The following is a 21,711-nucleotide window of genomic DNA, read 5'->3' on the forward strand; positions in this document are numbered from 1 at the left end:
AGCAGGGGGCTTTTTCTGTGACCCTTTGCTTGGCGACTTTAGTTTATTCACACCCTATCTCGTCTCTGTCTCGTAGGTGTTGTGAACTTGATATAGTTTTAGTTATTAAATGGCTTCCTGCTCGTCTAGTGCGTCTGGAAGGCCTTTAAGGGGCCAAGCGCGGGAAATAGTTTATAATGTTGCAAAACATTTACGAGAGCAAAAAAATCTCCACAACCTTACGTATAACGTTGTCGTGTCGACCAGTGAAGCGACGGGGATATCTCAGTCGTGTGTGAAGTGTATTTTGGAAGAAGGAAAAAGTGCCATGGTAAGAGGTAAACTTAAATTTTCTACACCAACTGGAAAAAAGACGAGTCACATTAAGAAAATAGTTGTAGACGAATTTACAAAATGTGTTATAAGACGTAAAATTCACGAATGTTACGTTAACAAGAAAACAATACCTTCTCTAAACAAACTTAACAAACTTTTGAAAGATGAAAACATTCTTCATTGTGGTAAAGAATATCTCCGAAAATTATTGAAAGGAATGGGATTTAAGTGGAAAAGGTGTCAATCATCACGTAAGATTTTAATTGAAAGACCGGCAAATGTCGCGTGGAGAGCCAGATATTTGAGAGATATCAGGAAACACAGACAGAATAAAAGAAATATAGTTTACCTTGACGAAACTTATATCCATTCAACGCTATCTGTTGCATCTTGCTGGCAGTCGGCAATAGAAATTGGAAATGTAAAAGCGACTGGAAAGGGCCCAAGATTAATTATAGTACATGCAGGTGGGGAACGTGGGTTCGTTGAAAACAGTCTCTTGATTTTTCAATCAAAAAATAAAACTGGAGATTATCATGATGACATGAACTATGATAATTTTGCAAAATGGGTTCAAAACATGCTACTTCCGAATTTGCCTCCCAATTCTGTAGTTGTTCTTGACAATGCAAGTTACCATAATGTGCAGGATAACAAAAAACCGACCTCATCATCTCTTAAACAAACTATTATGGACTGGCTTAGGCATAACAATGTTGCGTTCCAAGAACCTATAACTAAGGCAGAGCTCATGCTATTAGTTAAGCATGTACCAATAGAACCAACTTACAAGATAAACAAACTGTTCGTTGATGCCGGTCATACAGTTGTGCGTTTGCCACCGTATCATCTGGACTTGTCACCTATCGAACTTGTTTGGGGTGACATAAAAGGTAGAGTCAGTGAGTGCCTATCTGAATCCCTGCAAATTAAACGTCAACTTTGTGAAAAGTTATTTTTAGAATATTCAATGGACAAGTGGAAAAAGTGTTGCGATCATGTAATTAAAATTGAAAATGAGTACTGGAGAAATGACGCTTTAATGGACGACGCTGTTGATGAACTCATTATATCTTTGAACGGGGAATCATCTGATTCGGATTCCAGCAGCTCGGAGTCGGAAACAAGCGATGCAGATATGGTATAAAGGTTACATTAAAGGTACGTAGAATTTATTATTTTATCTTTTAACATCTAAATGTAATCATGAATCTTCAATGAAGATAGTGGAAGACTGACAGCTTTGCAAAGCTTTCCCCACTCTACGCCCACCCCCCCACCCCCCCACCCCCTCATACGCGTGCGCAGACACACTGATTAGGGGAGCAAAAGCTTTGATAAATGTTCAGTCGGTAAAGAAATAACTCATTCCATCTCACTGTTTTATTGTATTGGTGGGTACCAAACGGGCGTAAAGAGTGTCAGGTACCATCGAAAATTCCCTTAGTGTAATTTTAGGCGCGTATATGTGTGTGTGTGTGTGTATAATGTGTATATATATATATTAAATGCAGCAACATAGAGGCAGCATAAATAATGAATAAAACATGTGAGTGTTAATAACAAGAAATTTGCTAGAGAACGAAGCGGCATAGTTCAATTACAATTAGTTGCTTGGAACTTTCATGGGCTTGAAAATACTTAGTTTTCTATCCTTAATATACTATTCTATACTTAAATATTTTAATTTTCTACAAAATTATATAGCCTCATGGACGTCCAGAAGGAAGTGCAAGGATGGTCGCCACCCCCTCCCCTTCTGGAAAATGAATGTTGACACAAAAGTACCCATTATTTCAGACGTATGAGTTGATTTTAGTCACAGTAATTTACATCCATTATTATAATAGGGATGTAGGAACGTGATAATTTCAAACTCAAGTGGTGTTTTCTGAGAGGTCAACATTATTGCGGGGTAATATGCCTCGTTCACCCGCCTGATAAATATACATTGTTTCCCCCTCACTGGAAGAAATCTGTGAACGTCCCCTCCCCCCAGTGCGCACGCCTATGCCGCCCCCAAGAATGTCCTTCATCCGCTACTATTAGATCATCGGATTTTGTAGCAGATCTTCTGGTTTCCCAAGGAACAATCTCCCAAATTTTTCAAATCTGACCTGGCAACACTGCCCCGAAAACCGATAACGGCAGGGAAGTTGCGCGAACGCTTTGGACGGAAGGTTTTTTTCCTTGTGGTCGAGCTTATAGGCAGCGTTGACCGTCTGCCTGAGAGACGTTGTTCTTCTTGCCTAAACATATTGTTAGGGCGCTTGCACTCTCGTCCTCTGCTTCAGAGCACTGCTGTTTTTGACTGAATAACATACAATCGCTCCCACTCACTATACTTCCTCGTCTGACATTCCTTTATCAGCCACGAAACGCTTGTGGCGCTGTAACTCACCCCTTTCACGGGACAGCAGTATTGCCATTACTATTTATCCAACCCTTGTAGTACATATTTCTATAAAAGACGTTAGAGAGTAATTTAAAATTGACACTTCTCAGTTAAAGAAAATATTTCTTAATTAATTCTTTAATGCAAAGCTTCCAAACTTGTAATCGTACTAAACAATGCACCTCTTACTAGATGTTTTAACTGATAACAGGAGCCAATTTTTCTCAAAATTTCAGGTTGAGTCAAAATATATTTATGAGAGATTGAACATTGCAAAGGTTCAACAAGTGTGTATTTTTAAAACAAGGATGGGGTGGAAGAGGTGACCCTTACCGAAAATACACACATGCCAACCTCTCTTCCACGTAGTACACTCTGGACTTTGCAAGTTTGTGAATATACCTTCATCGTTTTCATGTTATCGCCATTCATTCTCATCCTTGTGATTAGCCAAGAGTGGCAGAAACAAATAAAAAAAATAAGATTGGTTTTGGTATTTCGCCACATAGTTCAATACCGTAACTTTATCACCACTTTCTTGGAGTGTAAGACACAATGTATACCATTGGCCTACCAAGCTTTGTTCGTTTCGAATATCCAAACATGTGGTTGTCATGCAAAAATCAAGCAAAAATTAAACAACCTTGGCATAATGTCATTAACGCCTACCAAACGTTGGTTCGCACATGCAAGTTTATGCTATGTTTGTTTTCAACTTAACACCCTCTAAATTTCATTCCGCACCCCCTCAGCACCCCTATATGATTAATCCTGGCGTCGCCACTGGTGAAAGTAGTCTCTCAACATTTGTATTATGTCCTGTAATGGCAAACAAATATTCAGGAATTACCGTTATTGAAATGGTTCCAGAAGTTTCATCTTGCGTAGCTTTTAGTTGAATAACAAAAAATGTTGAGTTTTTCATGCCTTCTTTACTTTTTTTTCTTAACCTTTATTTATTCGACCCCTACATAGGTAAAGTTGGAAATTAGCAATTAAGGAAAATCATATCTATTTAATGAGAGAAAAACACCAAAAGGCCAGTTAAAATTAAAACTGAAGCTGTATAAGAGATTTTGACCTATTGTATCTATTAATAAATACTAGACTGCATTTGGCAGACTAGCGAGTCTCTGGTGTCTGTATTCACAGCCCGTATAAACTTATGTGTGGCTCGTGTTGTCGTCCCTACATGTTTGTGATTGTTCCTTCATCCATCTTATCCCACCATCATTCATCCTCATCTTCGCGATTAGCCAAAGGTGCAGAAAAGTTAAGTAAAATAAACTAAATCATTCTGATAGAAAAAATTCTTGACCACAAGTAAAATTTCTTGACAATTTATTTACATCTGGACCTACTTGTTGATTTATTTACTTTTTCTTGACTTTCATAACATTCTTGACTGGTAGACACCCTAAATAACTTTGTTCTCTAAACCCCTGATTTACAATCTAATAATGAATAAGAATGGGAAACATCTTGTTCCATCAGTATCGACCCCCAGGCAAGAAATTACCTTCATGCATTGAACAGTTACACCATCAATATGTGGCCTCAAAACTTTGTTCATTAATTGCTTCCGTTATTCTTCTAGCATATAATTTTATTCTCTTTTTGGGCAATGATTGAATATAAATATCTTCCACTATTGAGTTTGGGAGCGCAGTCCATGGGCTCGTAACTTGCATGATTTCTTTTTGTTCAACTGAAACACGTATTGTCCTAATTAATATTATGTGACGCTCAAAATGTAGGACATTTATGATACTTTTCAAATTCCTCCCGGACGCTGGACATAAGGCTAAAATGTAGAACATGTCCGGGAAAAACCGGACGTCTGGTAACCCTATGTCTGGCCTCTCATGCCGCTACGTTATGAAACGTTGCTGTTGATTGGCTCGTTTCCAAGTGGCACGTGTCGCTTTGGCCTGAAATCTCCTTTAGGAAGCTCTCAGACCTAAGCGAGAAGCGACAGGAGACAAGCAACACGGGAGTTTCTCACCGAAGGGACAATCGGAACGGAACTGCTAAAGTATACAGGGTGTCATGTAATTAGATGTATTCCTTGAAAGGGGTTAAAGTAGAGTCAAATTTGCAATATATTTGACCATATGATATCCCGTCCGAAAATTAGTAGTTTTCGAGATTATCGAATGTCTATTGTTTTTTTAATTACAATTTTTCACATAAAAATACGAATTGAGAAAAAACAGCTCATTGTACGGCACTTATTTCAGCGTTTTCTGAAAGCTAACAAATAAGTGGTTCGTTGAGAAAAAAAAAGTTTGGTCCAAATAACAATCACATGTAAGTAACGGGTGGGTCTAAACTTACAAGTAGTGATAAAAAATTCCACTCTTAGTTTACTTGCCAACGTATTAATAACAATAATGGTATGACACGAAGCGTACAAATTACTTAAATTACTTCCTTGTGTCATCAGCTATCCAACAAGGTACAAATATTGGTAACATTCACATTTGTGTACAAGAAATAATACTTCGTTCATTTTCATGTGAATGGAATCAATGAACATTACAATTAAAGAACATTACACGTCTTGCTCAAAGTGGCCACCTTCGTTACGAATGCAGGCACCCATGGTTTTTACGGACATTAGTTCTCGTAACTCGTGGTGTGATGGTGTCCTTGATGTGTTGAGCAGCTATTAAGATCCTCTTCCTGAGCTCTTCTTGCGAGTTTACCGGTGTCTTGTAATCTAAGTCTTTCATGTGGCCCCAAATGTAGAAATCGCAAGGCGTTAAATCGGGAGATCGAGCCGGCCAGGGAATTGGCCCTCCTCGGCCAATCCATTTATTTGGCTAATTTTCATCCAGCCACTGTCGCACGCTCAGGCAGAAGTGAGCTGGGCAGCTATCATGCTGGTAAATCATGTCACATGTTGTGGCTAGAGGCACATCCTCCAACAACATTGCTATCGTCGCCGCCTTGTAATCAAAGGGTCCTGGGTTCGATACCCGGTGGAGGCACAAGTGGTTCGGATCCCACTTTAAACTGTAGGTCCAGTCCCGATTAGCCTTCCTGTGCAATAAGTGGACTTAACCACAACAAACTCAACTCAACTCCAACAACATTGCCATCTCGTTCCTCAAAAAATGTTCATAAGTCATACCATTTAAGATTTGGGGCAGGAAAAATGGCCCGATCAAATGATTGTTGATGACGCCCATCCATACATTCAATGAGAATCTCACTTAACTGGCCTTATCTTTGGCTTTTTTCGGGTTCTCGCCCTTTGGCGCCCAATTATGGAAATTGCTTACACCGTTCCGGTCGAACTTTAATTCACCCGTCCATAAAATCTTGCTGAGGTAATCTAGATCTTCGAGATCAGCGTTTATTAGAAAACGACAAAAACCCATCCTCCTGGCAGGGTATGGATATGGTGCCGTATGCAAAGTGAACCAAGCTTTCCACTGACTCATGTTAAGTTGCTTGGCCACAACTCTGGTCGAATTAGTGCCGTCTCTTTGAAAACATTCCAGCATTTCCTCCTCCGCTTCAGGAGCAAACTCGCGAGATCTGCCTGCATCGCCTTGATGTCGTCGAACCGAACCAGTTTCCTGGATGCGCCGGTATGTCGTACAAAACATTCGCGCGTCTGGTAAACGGCGATTAGGGTTGAGTTGGTGTTTTAAGTCCACTTCATGCACAGGAAGGTTCAAATGCAGCCGTTGTTGAACAGCACAACAACAACATTAGCACCTATTATATCAATTATGGATTTCGTTGCGAGGCTACGCAAAGTAGATTTATGGAGATCAGCCACTTCCAACTTGAGGTAGGCTCTTAGGTGCTGCCATCTAGTGAGCGTCATTTCACTGCCATCTACTCAGCTGCATGATTCACATTTGTATCGCTTGTTTACGTGATAAGACGGTTATTGTCCTCTAGTGGGCGTACGATGTAACATGTAACGACCAAAGCTTGAGTAACAGCGGCACAGATATCCCGCTTCTAAGGAAATTAACATGAAAATGAATGAAGTATTATTTCTTGCACACAAAATGTGAATGTTAGCAACATTTATACATTTTTGGATAGTTGATGACAAGGAAGTAATTTAAGTAATTTGTACGCTTCGTGTCATATCATTATTGTTATTAATACGTTGCCAAGTAAACTAAGAGTGCAATTTTTTATCACCACTTGTAAGTTTAGACCCACCCCTTACTTACATGTGATTGTTATTTGGGCCAAACTTTTTTTTTTAACGAACCACTTATTTGTTAGCTATAAGAATACGCTGAAATAAGTGCCATACAATGAGCTGTTTTCCTCAATTCGTATTTTTATGTGGAAAATTGTAATTAAAAGAACAATAGAAATTCGATTATCTCCGAAAACTACTAATTTTCGGACGGGGTATCATATGGTCAAACCCTTTCAGGGAATACATCTAATTACAGGTCACCCTGTATAAGCAAGCACTCACTGTGCATGTGCGAACCACTGAACGAAGCGACACGATGTACGGCATTGAGAAAACTGCCCAATCAGAGTGACATATAAGCGACACGTGTAGCTTGTCGCGTCGTTTCGGTTCGAAATATTGCATTGATTACTGATGGTTCGTTCCAAAGCGACACGTGTCGATCGCTTCGGTCTGAAAACTCCCTTATGGTATGGCCTACGCGTGCCCAGCGATATAACGCATTTCATTCTAATTTCCTGTCATAACTCATTACCAGGGCTCGGAAGTTGAGGAAAAATCCTTTTTTTCCCCCTAGTGTCCAAAGACGAGGCCCAACGTAATATTGTTGATTTTGGGTCATTGTAAGCCAGAAAAAGGTGGGTTTTATTTGTCCTTTTTTGCCTTTTTCGGCGTTTTTTGGCTAATTGGTCCTTTTTTAAGCCTATGTTTAGGTCTTAACTGCCTTTTTTTTTTTTTTTGCAACTTTACCTTCTTTCGACTAGGTTTTTACTTACCATTCTCAATTCGAATCATCATCAGTTCATCACCTCTTAAACATCCTTTCTGTAGTAAAGAAATAATAAAATAAATAAATATATATTTGAACCATCCCTGAAACGAGAGAAAAACATTTTTGGTCGACTGAAGCAGGTACGGTACAAGGTCCTTTAACAGTAACTTGTCTGGAAGGTCGCGCTGTAAGTGGCAACTTTCTCTTGTTTTGAAGCTTTCAGCAAGGTGTATACGACCAGACAGCACGCGCCTGAAATGATCTCAAGTCAGATAAGGGGTGCCGGGCATATTCATTAAATATGTAATTAGAACTGAAGTTATTAATTAATTTGGATCACATTTATACGTCCTTTTTTCAGTTTTTAGGTCCTTTTTTTATATTTTTAGGTCTTTTTTTTTTGGCAATTTATAGGTCTTCAATTTCCGAGCCCTAGTTATAAGCAATAAAGGAGTATTGGATATTACACGTACTGAATTCCATCAACAAATTAATGAACTGCATAGTCGACTTGTTCGCCTGTCTAAATTGCCACAAAGTGAACAACATTCTTTCTTTTCCGTAATTTCGAGGAAAGTTTCATTGTAGGACAGAGAAGGATCTTTCGAAAAGTCGTCACAAGATATTTCAAATCATGGCGTTTCGATGTTACAGCCAACTTAAATTCAAGTTTTCAAAAATGTCGTCTAAAAAGCAGACTTTTTTATAAATTTTGGAATTTTTAAACACACATTAAAACGATTATATATATATATATATATATATATATATATATATATATATATATATATATATATCCGTGAAGAGGACACTCTAATGATTATTACGGAAATGTATAACACGTTAATATCATCTGCGTCGAACGTTAACGACGAAGAGTAATCCAGGGATGAATAATTATAAAATGGACAGTAATTTTACATATCATGCACGTACGTTGATTGAAAATAAAAATGTTGCTATATGTGTGTGTGGATCGAATTATCTATGATGTAAATTAACGTTATAATTAGAATGGTATTATTCTAGTCGGTAGGGTATCTGACTGCCACGTGAGAGTCCCAGGTTGAATTCCCGGGATGTGAGATCCCGTTGTGTGAAATGTTTCAGAAAATGTCCCTGCATAGAGCGACTCTTGGATTCGCCCGTCCTCCAATAAATGCGTACCTGGAAAATGACTGTCGGAGAATGGCGCTGATCACATCACATCCACGATGTCTGAGATCGTGAATGTATGGGGTCTTATCTCCGATAGTCCTGGTATGACATGATCGTGGAAATAATTGCATGATCATGGCAGAATACAAGTAGTTAATGGCCCATTAAAGATGTTTAGGCGCCACTGAACTACTGCAGCTAGTACATCACAATTTTCATTGAGCTTTTCATGAATTTACTTCCTAAAATATTCCAACAAGTTTTTTAATTACACGTTAAAAAAATAAAAAATTCTACTATTTTTTCCCCACTTATACGTGATTGTACAAGAAGGCATTAAGCAACAATATGACAAATAATACAACTAACTTAAGTTAAAATTGTTTAATTATTTTGAAGGCCACAAGATGATAAATAAATAAATAAATGGACAAAACTTCATGAATGATTGTCGAAATTTCACAAAGATGACAGCTACAGATAAGAAAGAAGACTAACGAAGTTCATATTCTATGGTTACCATGACGACAAGAGTTTGTTACATGGTGTAAGGAATGAGGATGAAGGAGTATACGAATGGGTGATTATATTCTTATGTTTGCGCTATATGGTGTTAAGTTTATGTGGAGATGATTAAATCCATGCTGTCACATTCGGAGTTGAATGTGTCTTTATGGTGCGTATAAACAACGCGAAATAGGACGACAAATTTATGGCGGAGTAAAGTGACCAGATGGAATATATGCTGAAAGTAAATGCGGTGGTGAAAGAGTAAAAGTTCACAAACAAGGCAATGTGTTGCAATATTTGTCAAGAAGTTTGAAACATGCAATGTTACGTATCTGAAGCTTTTACTAATGCAAGGTATTTGATTTTTGATAGTGAAGTGTTACTTATGGATAGCCACTTTCCATTTGTAACTTAGAGGCGCATACGAGGAGTGAATTTAAATATACGAACGTGTCTTTTCGTGTTCGCCTGTACTACAATGGGCGATGATGTGTTTGACAAGTCGATTCAAGAAAGAAGATAAATTCTGCGTCAAAGAGAATTCCGAATTACATCATGTTTTCGGAAATGCTGAAAATTCATGACCTCGGCGCTCTTCAATCAATGATTATGGTGTTGATAACTTACGAACCTGGCAAGAGACAGGTCCCAGCGGTTAAGGAAAAGCAATGGCTGATAGTACTGATTTGCTGATACTGGAGCATAGTATGGGACAAGAAACACTTGTTTACACTTACCATAGATATTGTACACATATAGAACAGGTCCTAATGTGACAACACTAATTTAAACACAACGTAAACGTAATATAGCAATCATCCATTCATATACTCCTTCATCCGCATTTCATGTAACAAACTCTTGTCGTCATGGTAACTACAGAATGAAAACTTTGTTAGTCTTCCTTATTATTCTGCAGCTAATAAAAGCTCGCAAACAAAAGTCATTCCTTAAGCACTTTTAAAAATTTTAGAACAGTTTTTGACGACATCGACATTCTTCCAGTGTAAAATGATCAATGGAGTTCACATTGAGTTCTTTCTTATCGTTTCCCACAGTAGCTTGACATTTCTTGAAGTGTACAACTTTTCACACAGCACTCGTAGTATACACCCGGAGACTCTCGTCTGACAATACCCGGAATCAGTTGGGTAGCGCTGGCTCGTGTACGGAATGGGAATCGGGGTGGTTCTTCATAAGTGGGCAGCCAGTAGCCTGCAGAGTTGTCCACGTCTACAAGTAAAACAAGAGGAAATAGTCTGTTAACTAATATACTACGGAGAAGTGCGGCATACTACTGATAATATAAATAATCAGAAGTTTCCCCCAACTCTTTAAATAAAAATATATTCGATATGCACTGATCTTATTAATATGTAAGTTCTTAAACCGGTAGTCATCTAATCTTGTGCATTAAGTTGTGGGTGATGATGGATGGCCATATGAATAACGCAGTAACATTCTCAGGCAGGAGGCCTAGGTTCGAATTCTAAGTAAGTTGTGGATGTTTCTGTGTGTTGGCTTTCATTTATCCTTTTCATCCTCATTCGGCATGGTTGCCCCAGGAAGGTAGATAGTTAAGGCACGTAAAACAACCAAATTACATGTATACAAGTGGTTAAGATGACAAAATATGATCGAAGGCATCATATTTAAAATATTACATAAAGTGCTCTAACACTGCTACAAAGAATATAATTCTTAAAGTCGCAGCTGGGATTTTCCTGCTGTCTTTGAAATGGCAGTCATTTTTTCGCCTAGGCTCCTGCCCCGGAAAATCAAGCGTGTCAACCAACAAAATATATTACATCATTTCTTCCTAAGTTAAAAACGTCCCATTGGCGTTACAATGTTGTATGCTATTGGGTGCTGTCGTGCCTGAAAATCGTGGTATCACATTCACGAACTAAACAATAGAGCACTTTATGCAATTACTTGTGTTTATAATATTCCTATTAATTTCAACGAAATTCTTTGTGAATTACAGTGATTGGTCGAGGTCTCTAGAGGGACCATAATCTATAACGGCAATGCTTCAGTTCACATGTTCCTTGTTTCCATGGCTGTCATCCATGAATTTTGGTTCGATTGCTGGAGCACGCATACTGTATCAGCTCGACCTTGCTCGTGGGACTACCATTTCTTCCCCAACCTGAAAAGAGAGGTGGCTCGGGAGTGTTTTGACTGTACTGATGACTGCTGTGGTTGACTATTTTGACAGCCTTCGGGAAAAAAAAAAAAACTTTTACCAGACAGAGATCAGAGCACTTCCGAAAGTGTGTAGACCTGCAAGGACCTAAAAGGCTAAACATATTTACTTCCATATAGAATGTGGTTGGACTTTTCATCTCACGCTCTTTTTCCTTCATTTTTCTTCTTTCTCCTCTCCTCTTTCTCTCTTGTCCTTTCCACTCTTTCTAACACCTTCTTCCATTCTTTGTTTAACTTCAATCCCCCATTCCAGTTCATTGTGTCTTCTTCTCTATTTCCTTGGACTCCTTCCATTTTCTCACTAGCATTTTCTTCTCCCTTCCTATCTGCTTAGCCTCATTCCACTCTATGTCATGTCCTGTTTCTCTCGTGTGTTTAAATATCGCATTTCTCTCTCCCTTAAGTCGTACATCATCCCTATGTTGTTTCAACCTGTCTTTTAGCCTCTTTTTCGTTTCTCCTATGTACACACTCTGACATTCTTTACATTTCACTTCGTAGATAATCCCTTCCTCTTCTCTCTTCTCCTTTTTCTTGTTTGCATTCTTCGCTATTCCTAAGATGCTTCTCCCTCCCTTCCTGTAAGTTTTAATGCCCGCTTTCCTAAGCACTTTGCATGGTCTTCCCCATACTCCTTATTCCAAATCTTCTCTCTTTTTCTTTCTCTTCCAATTATCCCCTGCTCCTTTTCTTTCTTCTTCTGTTTATGTCCAGTCTATCCTGCTTCTCATAGCCATTCTTTACCAGCTGTTTCCATAGGGTATTTATTTTGCCTTCTTTTTCACATTCATTTGTGCATATTTTCTTTATTCTGTCCTCCATATTCTTTATAAAATTTATTTTTGTCACCTCACTTACATCACTTCTTTTGTGGCAGAATACCCCTGCTGCACACTTCTTCTGATGCCAAGCGGTTTCAATTTCTTATCCTCTCCTCCTTTTCATCAATATATCTAGGTAGCTTAACTTGTCTTCTTCTTCTATTTCAAGTTCCAACAATATCCCTCCTTCTTCATCTTGTATTTCTTTGGCAAAAATGTCGAGCTGCCTCTTCGTTGCCTTCCATATGCCAAAACAATCGTCCACATATCTGCAAAACAGAATTATTTTGTCACCTCCTTTTTCTATCACTTTCTTTTCCCATTCATTCATAACCAATTCAGCCAATGCTGGGCTTAGGCTAGAACCTATATTCAGTTCTTCACTCATTAACATTATTTTATCTCCCATTATACTGTAACCGTTATTCCAAATGGTTTCCAGCGCCTTCACTGTGCCTCTCTCCAAACATTTTCTCAGAAACTTCTCTTGTTCGTCTTTGTGCATTTCTTTCCCCTTCAAGTCCTTCCAGTTCTTAATTTTCCTCATCAGCCTTGGAAAATGTCCAATTATAACACCATTAAGCCTTGTTTCCATGATATGAAAAACTAAATATGCTGACCAGTAAACATAACGTAACGTTTCAACCTTCTAGCAAGGTCTTCTTCAGACTCTGTATCAAGTACAAATGTTAAACGTTACGTTTAGTTTATGTTTTTAATAAAATAAATTACTGCCTTGGTCAGCATATTTATTTTTTCATATCATGGAAACAAGGCTTAATGGTGTTATAATTTCAAAAAATAGGCTAGACATTTGGCTTTATAGGGTTTCCTTCGAGGTGAGGCTCATATCAGGACTTATAGGACGCCCCTCGTATTTAGCCCTGTCCTTCATGTGGTTCACAGGGCTTGTCTCCGTACATCGTAACGGGTGATGAGTCACCTCACATTTTAATTTCAGTAAAAAAATAGCTTTTTATGCTAAATAATGCAACATTTTACTCAAGTTTTAAAACAATGGTCTATTGTTTGTGTTTCTAAACCACCAATAATGCGGAATTTGGTAGGAGAGAAGATGTTACTGTAAAAATACAGATGCATTTGGTGATTTGGATTGGGTTCCATACAAAACAGGAACGAACTGTATTGGCAGAATTTTTCCTACATCCCATAAATTACTTTCAAAAATATAAGTGTCCGCATAGTACTATTAAGAAGAATAAATAGGAATAATGAAAAAGAAATATATTATATTTTAGGAAGCAAGAAAGTATATATTTGGTATTGTACTTTTCAGAGCATTTTCAAATTAAATTAAAAGTGCGAGTGATCTTGGATCAATCCAGGCAAAAACACGGAAGGAATGAGAATGATGAAGAATTTAATATATAATTTTCGAAAAATAAAGTTAAATTTGAACTTGAAATATAGAGTAACTTACTTTATTAAATAATCTTAGAATAAAATAAAACAACACAAATACAAGGCGCATGATAACTTAAAGCAAAAGGGAATTACATGAAACAAGGTTTAATGTAGCGTTTGAGCTACTTATGAAAACTAACATTTTGTAATGCTTAAGTTAGAATTCTTAGAACACCGACCATCTTGAGAATTATACATTCTCGCAAATGCAATGTAATTCAAGACCCAATGTCTCTAACTCTTGCTCCATGACTTGCTGACATCTCCAAAAGCAATGTTCAATAAATTTCCTGTCCACGTTAAAACTTTTTTAACTTTGACAAGATGGCGTTTCTTGTTAGAAGTGCAAACCTTTGGTAAAAACTAAAGGTACTCTTGAATCACAATTACCGTGTAACATCCGAGAAATTTCACCTCCCTTTCCACAGCTCACGCAAACTAGATAAGATAATTGTGTATTTGCCTTATTACTTTAAAATTAATAAAGAAAAGAGGCAAGATGGAGTAATTTAGAGAATAAACAATCATTTGCAGATTTGTGAAGAAAAGAATAAAAAACTAAATAATAGGTTATAACGTACAGAAAATGGAGGAAGTAATTAAAACCAACAAAAGTACTTAAAAATTAATAAGACATTTCTTCCAAAGTAGAACGAAAGTTGAGCTGAACCATTTTGATATTTAAAAATGCTTCATATTCATACCTGGTAGTGACTTTTTGAACGGGCTGTTGTAAACGCCATTGCAGAGTAGGCTAAGGGCATCGGCAAGGTCCTTCCCGCAGTATCTGCCCCTCTTTTCAAGTCCAGAATGAAAGAAGTCGGACTGAGACAGCGCGTGCAGAATGCATAGAGACAAGAGAAGGAGTCGTGCGAACATCTGTACAGAGAAAACAATAAAGTTCAATTTTAATTATGCAAATAACACGCATAGCTGACATCTTATAATATCCTATATAATTTTCATACATTATAACAAAGACATATTTTTGCCATATCATTGCAGAAATAACAACTACTGTATATGAAAGTTAGTTCATTTAGAAATGTTATTTATTTAAAGAAAAGCATTAAAAGTAGTTGTAGATGTCAAGTTATTAAATAAATTATTTAGTAGGCTTTCACGCTTTGTAAATACGATTGGAATATATTTCACCTTAATTAAGAATAGTCCTGTGCGGTCTAAGACGTCAGGCTTTGGTCTGAACCCGCGCTGGTTCAAATCTCCTGGGGGAAACATTACAACTTTTCTCCTGAGATTTCGGCTTGTGTATGGGACCGGTGGCCCGAATTGCCCCTCCCTAGCGCCGGCTCTGGGCTTAACTGAACTTTTGCAATTATGCTGTATAAATGAACGAACTGTCGTAGGTAGTACTGAGGACAGTTTTCAGCCACGCAACGTACTTACCGCAGAGAGATGCTGACGGCTCCTTCTCCAGTGCACTGTGCTTCTGGCGAGAAAGATTTTTTTGAAATATTCATATTGAAAGATCAGACAGGTCAAGCAGGAGTACGGTCCATGATGTAACGAGTGTACCCATTTGACCTTTAGGTCAGTGGCGTTTGATAAGAATTCAGGACATAATAGGCATCCGTTACATTTTTAGACCTCTTGAGGAGTGAGAAATGTACGGATTGGGGTCCAAGTAGTGGTGAGGTTGGCGATTTTTTTTTTAATCAGGGTAGTCAAATTCCTCGGTACGTGACTAAAGCAAATGGAGGGAGGGGATGCTTTCAACGCTACAGAGGTAGTTTATGAATGTGCTCAGTTTCGGTTGAAACCTACATATTGGTTTATGTCATGTTCGCATGAACCTATACTCTGTTCCGAACGAAAGGAAGTCTCTGCGCAAGTAGTGACTCAAGAGAACTCGACTAATGAACTCTTGCGAGGGGGCGGGATTGCGTGGAGGGAGAAGAGCGACTGCAGTTACCAGCCTTTCCAGCAGCGTGTACTGCTTCGCTCGCCCACTCGCTTTCTCCTCTACTCTGCCTTTATGCGCGGTCTTTCTCCACAGATTCCCGGCATAGAGTATAGATCGATGTGCTCCGTTCCGGTTGAGCCCTAAAGAGGTTATTCCTACGTAAACAAACGGACTTATCGACTCTTGCTACAGGGCCAATTGACTTCCAGTTTTTTATGTGCAACAAGGGAACGAGGTGTAGTATGATCATAGCACTTGCCATCTCTTGCTGAATTTACTTTAACAGGCTTAAATATTTAACTTCATTGTTAAAACGAATATATTGGCATGAAAATGAATATGTTCGGACAGTTATTTTAGTGGTAATTATAATAAAAAAAATCTATGGTGTAGTGCCATGCAGACCCTCGATGACATTTTGGATAGCGTTCTTCAACTATAAAGGTTTAATTCAGGTAGGCCTACTCACGTTTTCCCTTCGTGGAAAACGTGAGTACCTGAATTATCTATTACCGCGTCTCTCTTTCCCATAATAAGACATATAAAGGTTTACTTTGAATTTTCTTATCTCTATATTTTCATATCTGAAAATATGAGGTTTATTATAATTTAATGGTACCTTTAGATAGTCATCATTAAAGCAAAGGACAGCCTGTTTGCTTGCTACACGTGACACGATTTATAGCTTATCTACAACGAATGTAATATAACTACTTTTTAAAGTAACGGTAACTGTAACCAGGGACGGCGCTACAGGGGGGCTAGGAGGGGCTGAAGCTCCCCCAATACAGGTCTCAGCCCACCCGAGATTTTTGTAGTATGATAGACCCATTTTGACCGAAAAATTAAAAAGTAGAAATATACGTATTCCATTATAAAACTTCCATTAGGGCTAGTGCAATGTTCAAGAACATTTTCTAGTTCGGTTAGATCGCAAGGCCATTTTATTACGATGTGTTTTAAAATTGGGGGGGGGGTGGCTGCAGCTGTGTCTGGATACCAGTGATCATTTGATAGTTATTGGCCATTCATGAGTCGCAAAACATGATACGAAATCTGCTGCCTGCCTGGTAGGTGGACGTATTCAGTGGCTGTGAGATTGTTCTTTGATTATTGGCATATACAGCTAAATGTGTACAATTTAGCCTCTATAAATCGTATTACTATATCTCGGAATATTTCTTAACAGGTGTGACAAATATTTCTTTTATAAGTAGCGTACATATAAGTATAAGTATAAGAAGCTTTATGCTTCTTTTCTTTTTGTTAGTTACTCATTCGAGTACCTACCGACAATTCTACGAGTGTTAGCCATGTTCCCTCATTGGTTTCATCGTTATATCTATCCTTAATTTCTTATCGGTACAAATATTCAAGAGGAAGATGTTAAAAATACGCAAACTACTTAATTTTTAAATGCTAAAACTTGAAAGGATTAAAATTGAGCTCCCAGCCCCGATAGTATAGCGATAAAACTGCTGCCTTGATATCAAGGTGTCCCAGGTTCGATCTTCAGTGGGGGTAACATTTTATTAAGTGGTTCGGATTCCACTGAAAGCTGTAGCTTTCTGTGCAAATAGTGGGCGTTAATACAAATCCAATCAACTAATATGGTGCTAAAATCAGCCCGCTTGTTCAATTTTATTGCTCGCAGTTCTAGTCTTACATGTTAATTAATTATCATTTGTGAGTTTAGAAAATAATTTCTGCAGTACCGTCATAGTGGTTAAATTTGATTCCGTACAGGAGAATTAACCTTTGAAGCACATCTAATTCTGATAAGTATTTATGCATAATCTATTCTGCAATAAAATTATAATCTTCAGCAGTTATTTTCAGTAATCAAAATGCCCAGTGCAAGAGTTACAACTCTATTCATTCCTTTTATGTCAATGTATTTGTCTCCTAGTGGACGGTATTTCCGCATCCTCCCCAAATTTAGCTGTAAGTTCTGAATTCCAGTCGTAAGTTATTTCATCATGCAGAGGAAAATGTATGATTAACACACTTTCTATTCAAGGGTGGTATTGTTTATTTGATGCGTAATGTATTCTATTTGTGTCGCTTTCCTGAAGCACGAAAAGCTACAATCTTTCGCCGCTCCCTTCTGTTGTGATTTGGACGTTTAGAGTTATGGCACACTATGAGGCAGAAAGACCCTTCACCAGCTGTTTGCAATGGTTGAAAAATTGCCTTTTAAGAATTTTATAAGCCTTGTGTTATTGAAATGTGTATATCCCCATCAACGGCAAATCAATAAATAACCTTCGTAATCGAATTTGTAACGAGATCTATTCTGTCCTTTGGAAAGAGCAAAATCTTTAGATTTAAATAAGTGCTCGTAAAAATAGATATATCTTATCGTAGTTTCTTGTTGTGGTTCATTTTCTTATTTTAGCCAAAAAGTACTCACGCTATTTACATACAAATAATGTTACATGTAGTATTTATACGTATATCCGACGAGTTGATAATAATTATAATAAGTGTAGTTTTTATGATGTATTTTGTACTGTTCATATAAATAGTAAGTTTGTAATATTATGCCACCCAGTAATGGCTCAGTAAAATAAAACAACACAATTATTGCATTATATTTGACATGAAAGATTTGTATCTTTGGTATATGATGGAACAAAATGCAACATCTGTGATTTATCTTTGAATATGACTGTAAAATATGTCACTGGTAAAATTATACGCAGAAAAGTATTAAGTAAATACCTTTTAGCCGGCATTAGTTAGACCCCGAGAATTTGACTCCGAAATCTGTACCCCCCCCCCCCCCCCGCTTATTTTAGGGTGGCTCCGTCACTGACTGTAACCGAGTTGCTGGCAAACTCAGTAACTTTTAAAGTAACTTCCAAATATTGGAAGTAACCAATACTAGCAAGTGAATCTCCCAAACAGGAGTAAGAAATTTTCCAGAAGGTAGATATGGATGACAATGATAAATGAAGCTTTGGTTGAAATTCTGACAGCAAACTATCCACAAGAAAATCGAGGGAGGAGCATTCCGGAAAGAAGAAACAATGCGCAAGGACCTAGTAACATGGCCACGTGACGGACGATAAAACTTCCGTGGTTCCAGATCTCCCGTAATCTTTGCTTGCCGTTTGATTACTGGCGACCTTCACAGTCGCTGCTTCGTTGTTATTCCTTCCACCGTTGCATCCATTAAGGGAGCTGCAGGACGGGCAAACGCTCGCGACAGCGATCAGTGTCATTAGGGCAGCCGGCTTATCCGACGAACTCTCGGAAATAATGCATCTAACCTAACGCTGTCGCCTTGTAATCAAGAGTTCCAGGGTTCGATCCTCAGAACAGCGCTAGGTTTGGTTAGATCCCACTTTAAATTGTAAGTCCAGTCCTAATTGGACTTAAAACAAACGTTGATTGATTTGCCCTTTTCGCTAGCTTATTGGGAACGTAAACACATCTTCATGGCAAAGTTTGTTTAATTATTAACTCTGCATAGATCAAAGTGGAAACAGAAGTCCTAAATGTGTTCCCAACTTAAGAACCCCTGATTTATTATCATGAATTCAGGTTTTAATTATTCGAATTCGAATCTGCAAAGACTGTTTGGCGAAATTTGTTCCAAGCGCACATCATGATCATAGAGTCAAATCAGAACAACATGAAGTTTAAAGCGAGAATTGAAGCACTGCGAAATATGCCTACACTGAAAATTGCACCCGGGACTCCTTGATTAGAAGTTGACTGTCATCATTATGAAAAGACCGAATTCGATTCGGATTGCAAATTTGTCGAGAAAAGTAATGGGCCTATTGATATTTCACAAACCGACACATACCAAAGAGAACATCTTAGATGTTCAATGTTCGCGCATACTTTTTATTAAAGGCAAAACTACTCAGTATATAAATTTGTAATGTTTAATGTCATGTACAGTCAAATTCAAATATTGTATTTTGTATTCTTTCGTTTCGATTTGTTTTTCTGCCTCTTTAGTCCAATTGTGACAATGAGGATGAATGATGATTAGATGGCAATGATTAATTGGAATAAGGAAGAAACCAGGAATATTCTTTCCCAAGTTCAATATACCTAAATCCGTTTCCTTCTATCTGAGAATATGCACTGCCAAGTAATCATTTTCCGTATTCTATCTTAATTTTAAGGTTGAAAAGTGATAATTGTACTACTAAAATGCCATTTTTTTTTTGTTAAAAGTAGAGAAACCCTGTAATTGTAAGTTCTACTTTACAAAATTAGTTTTTTCTTTAAAAAAACGAAATCTTAAATAGTACACTTTGTTGCTATTATTATTTTCATTATACTATTTGAATGTCCCCCACTCTTAAATAGAACATCACAGAGTGCTCAAACCGGGACTCGAACCCAAAAACCTAGGTGGCGTGATCGTGAGGGTACCACTCAACACAGCAGCTACAATGGCAAATATCTTAGTCAAATTGCCCCTATAACCTCGCAGTCCCATTCGATTAAAAAGCACAACATAAAGAGAAGTAAATTAAAATTTTGATGGATAACTTGTAAGTGACCCTTGTCACGTTGTGACAATAGAATTTCACATTAACATTATCTTTAGTTCCCGCTACATATCATAGAAGAGAACAGTCAATGGCTTTTCTTGGAAGCACCATCCCCTTCTAGGCTCACCGCAAAATTCACAAGAAACCCATCACAGCATTGCAAGTCACCACACGTTAGTAGAGAGACAATCACACGCTGCATGCATGACACGCTAATTTTAGTTGGCAATTTTCTTCTTTCCAACGACCCTTCACAATCTATTACTTCTACGTACAAGGTCAAAAAGAATTTCAATATGTAGAGTGCCCAGGAAATTCGTAAAGAAGTGACATAACTTACTTTTTAGGAGTTCAACCGACATTTTATTTTAAGTACAGAATACTGACTGACAATAATAGACCACCTGATAATATTGTGTGCACCTTTTATATCTACGAGATACACTCTGCAGTTCGACTTTTATAGCGAGCAAACAAACAACAACTGCGCGTTGGTTCACTCGTACATTAACAAAGAACACCACAGGCTATCTTCAAGTGCAACAATCACAGACTCGTCTTACACAGAATCGGCGCAGTGTTGCCAATCCACGAACTTTCGGAACAACCCTCGTATCTGAACGAAATTCTCTAGTTACACAGGGTTTGTCAATGTATTTAACTAAAAACCATTGATATGTGCTTTCACTCATCTAATCACACTTCATCTTTTCACACTCACTATGTTGACCAAAACGTTCAATACCAACTGACCACTCACACTTTTGACCGAGGTAACGCGCGACACTCCTGAGTATATAGAATATTCGTCACTGTAGAAGATGACTCCACAAGGAAGAAAGGAACCTACTGCGTGAATGTGAGTTATTTAGCCTTTAATTGAATCCGAATCATTTTTCTTTTTGGTTTGTGAGAAAGTGATTGATTGAATGAGAACCCTTGCTTATTTGAAGCTACTTTTGTTGAGTGTTTAATGTAAGAACTGAGAACCTGTAAAGTTTAATGTGATTATGTTATGACGTAACGGACAGATTAACAAGTCCTCCATCTCCTCACGGCAATATGCAGAGGCGGTTCGGGCGCCGAGTGCTGACGTAGCCCCGGCATTCTGGTCAGTACCCCTTTCCGCACCCCCAGTTTTATCTATAGTAATAATAAAAGTAATGAATGAAACTATAGTACATTTTGCAAAGAAGTAATCTCCTCCTGCAATTTCGATGGCGACAAACATGGCCAAGTACAATCCAGCCTCCATTAGCCTGTGTGCAATGTAATTATTGTGTTTAATTACTCTTCAAAAGCAATCGTTTTAAAATGCATAATATTACTGCTTCATATAGTTAGTCGCACTATAAATTAGTTTCTATAAGGGTTGCCTCAGATTTAGGCTCATTACTCACATCAGTTACTATATACATACTAGGTGTTAAAATAAGGACATTCGCAGTTAGAAACAGTGAAACATTGGGATAAGTGGATTAGT

At 37.9% G+C, this 21,711-nt stretch overlaps 1 protein-coding gene across 2 annotated transcripts in view; it reads right to left on the reverse strand.

The window, feature by feature from the left end:
• Positions 1 to 9,186: 9,186 nt before the first annotated feature.
• LOC145990761 (LIRP-like) overlaps positions 9,187 to 21,711 on the reverse strand; it is a 33,783-nt gene continuing 21,258 nt past the window's right edge. Inside the window, exons 1-3 of one of the 2 annotated variants that reach the window (XM_083126274.1) lie at positions 15,192 to 15,219; positions 14,489 to 14,663; positions 9,187 to 10,560 (exon numbers count right to left, since the gene is read on the reverse strand). In XM_083126274.1, the coding sequence (XP_082982400.1) occupies positions 10,370 to 10,560; positions 14,489 to 14,663 (366 nt within the window). In that variant the 5' untranslated portion in view covers positions 15,192 to 15,219 and the 3' untranslated portion in view covers positions 9,187 to 10,369. Of the gene's footprint in view, positions 10,561 to 14,488; positions 14,664 to 15,191; positions 15,220 to 21,711 lie in introns of those variants that run through there. The other variant, XM_083126273.1, reaches the window with a different exon arrangement.

This window comes from Lepisma saccharinum, chromosome 1 (assembly GCF_977018435.1).
Source record: "Lepisma saccharinum chromosome 1, izLepSacc3.1, whole genome shotgun sequence".
In the NCBI taxonomy this organism is placed as follows: domain Eukaryota; kingdom Metazoa; phylum Arthropoda; class Insecta; order Zygentoma; family Lepismatidae; genus Lepisma; species Lepisma saccharinum.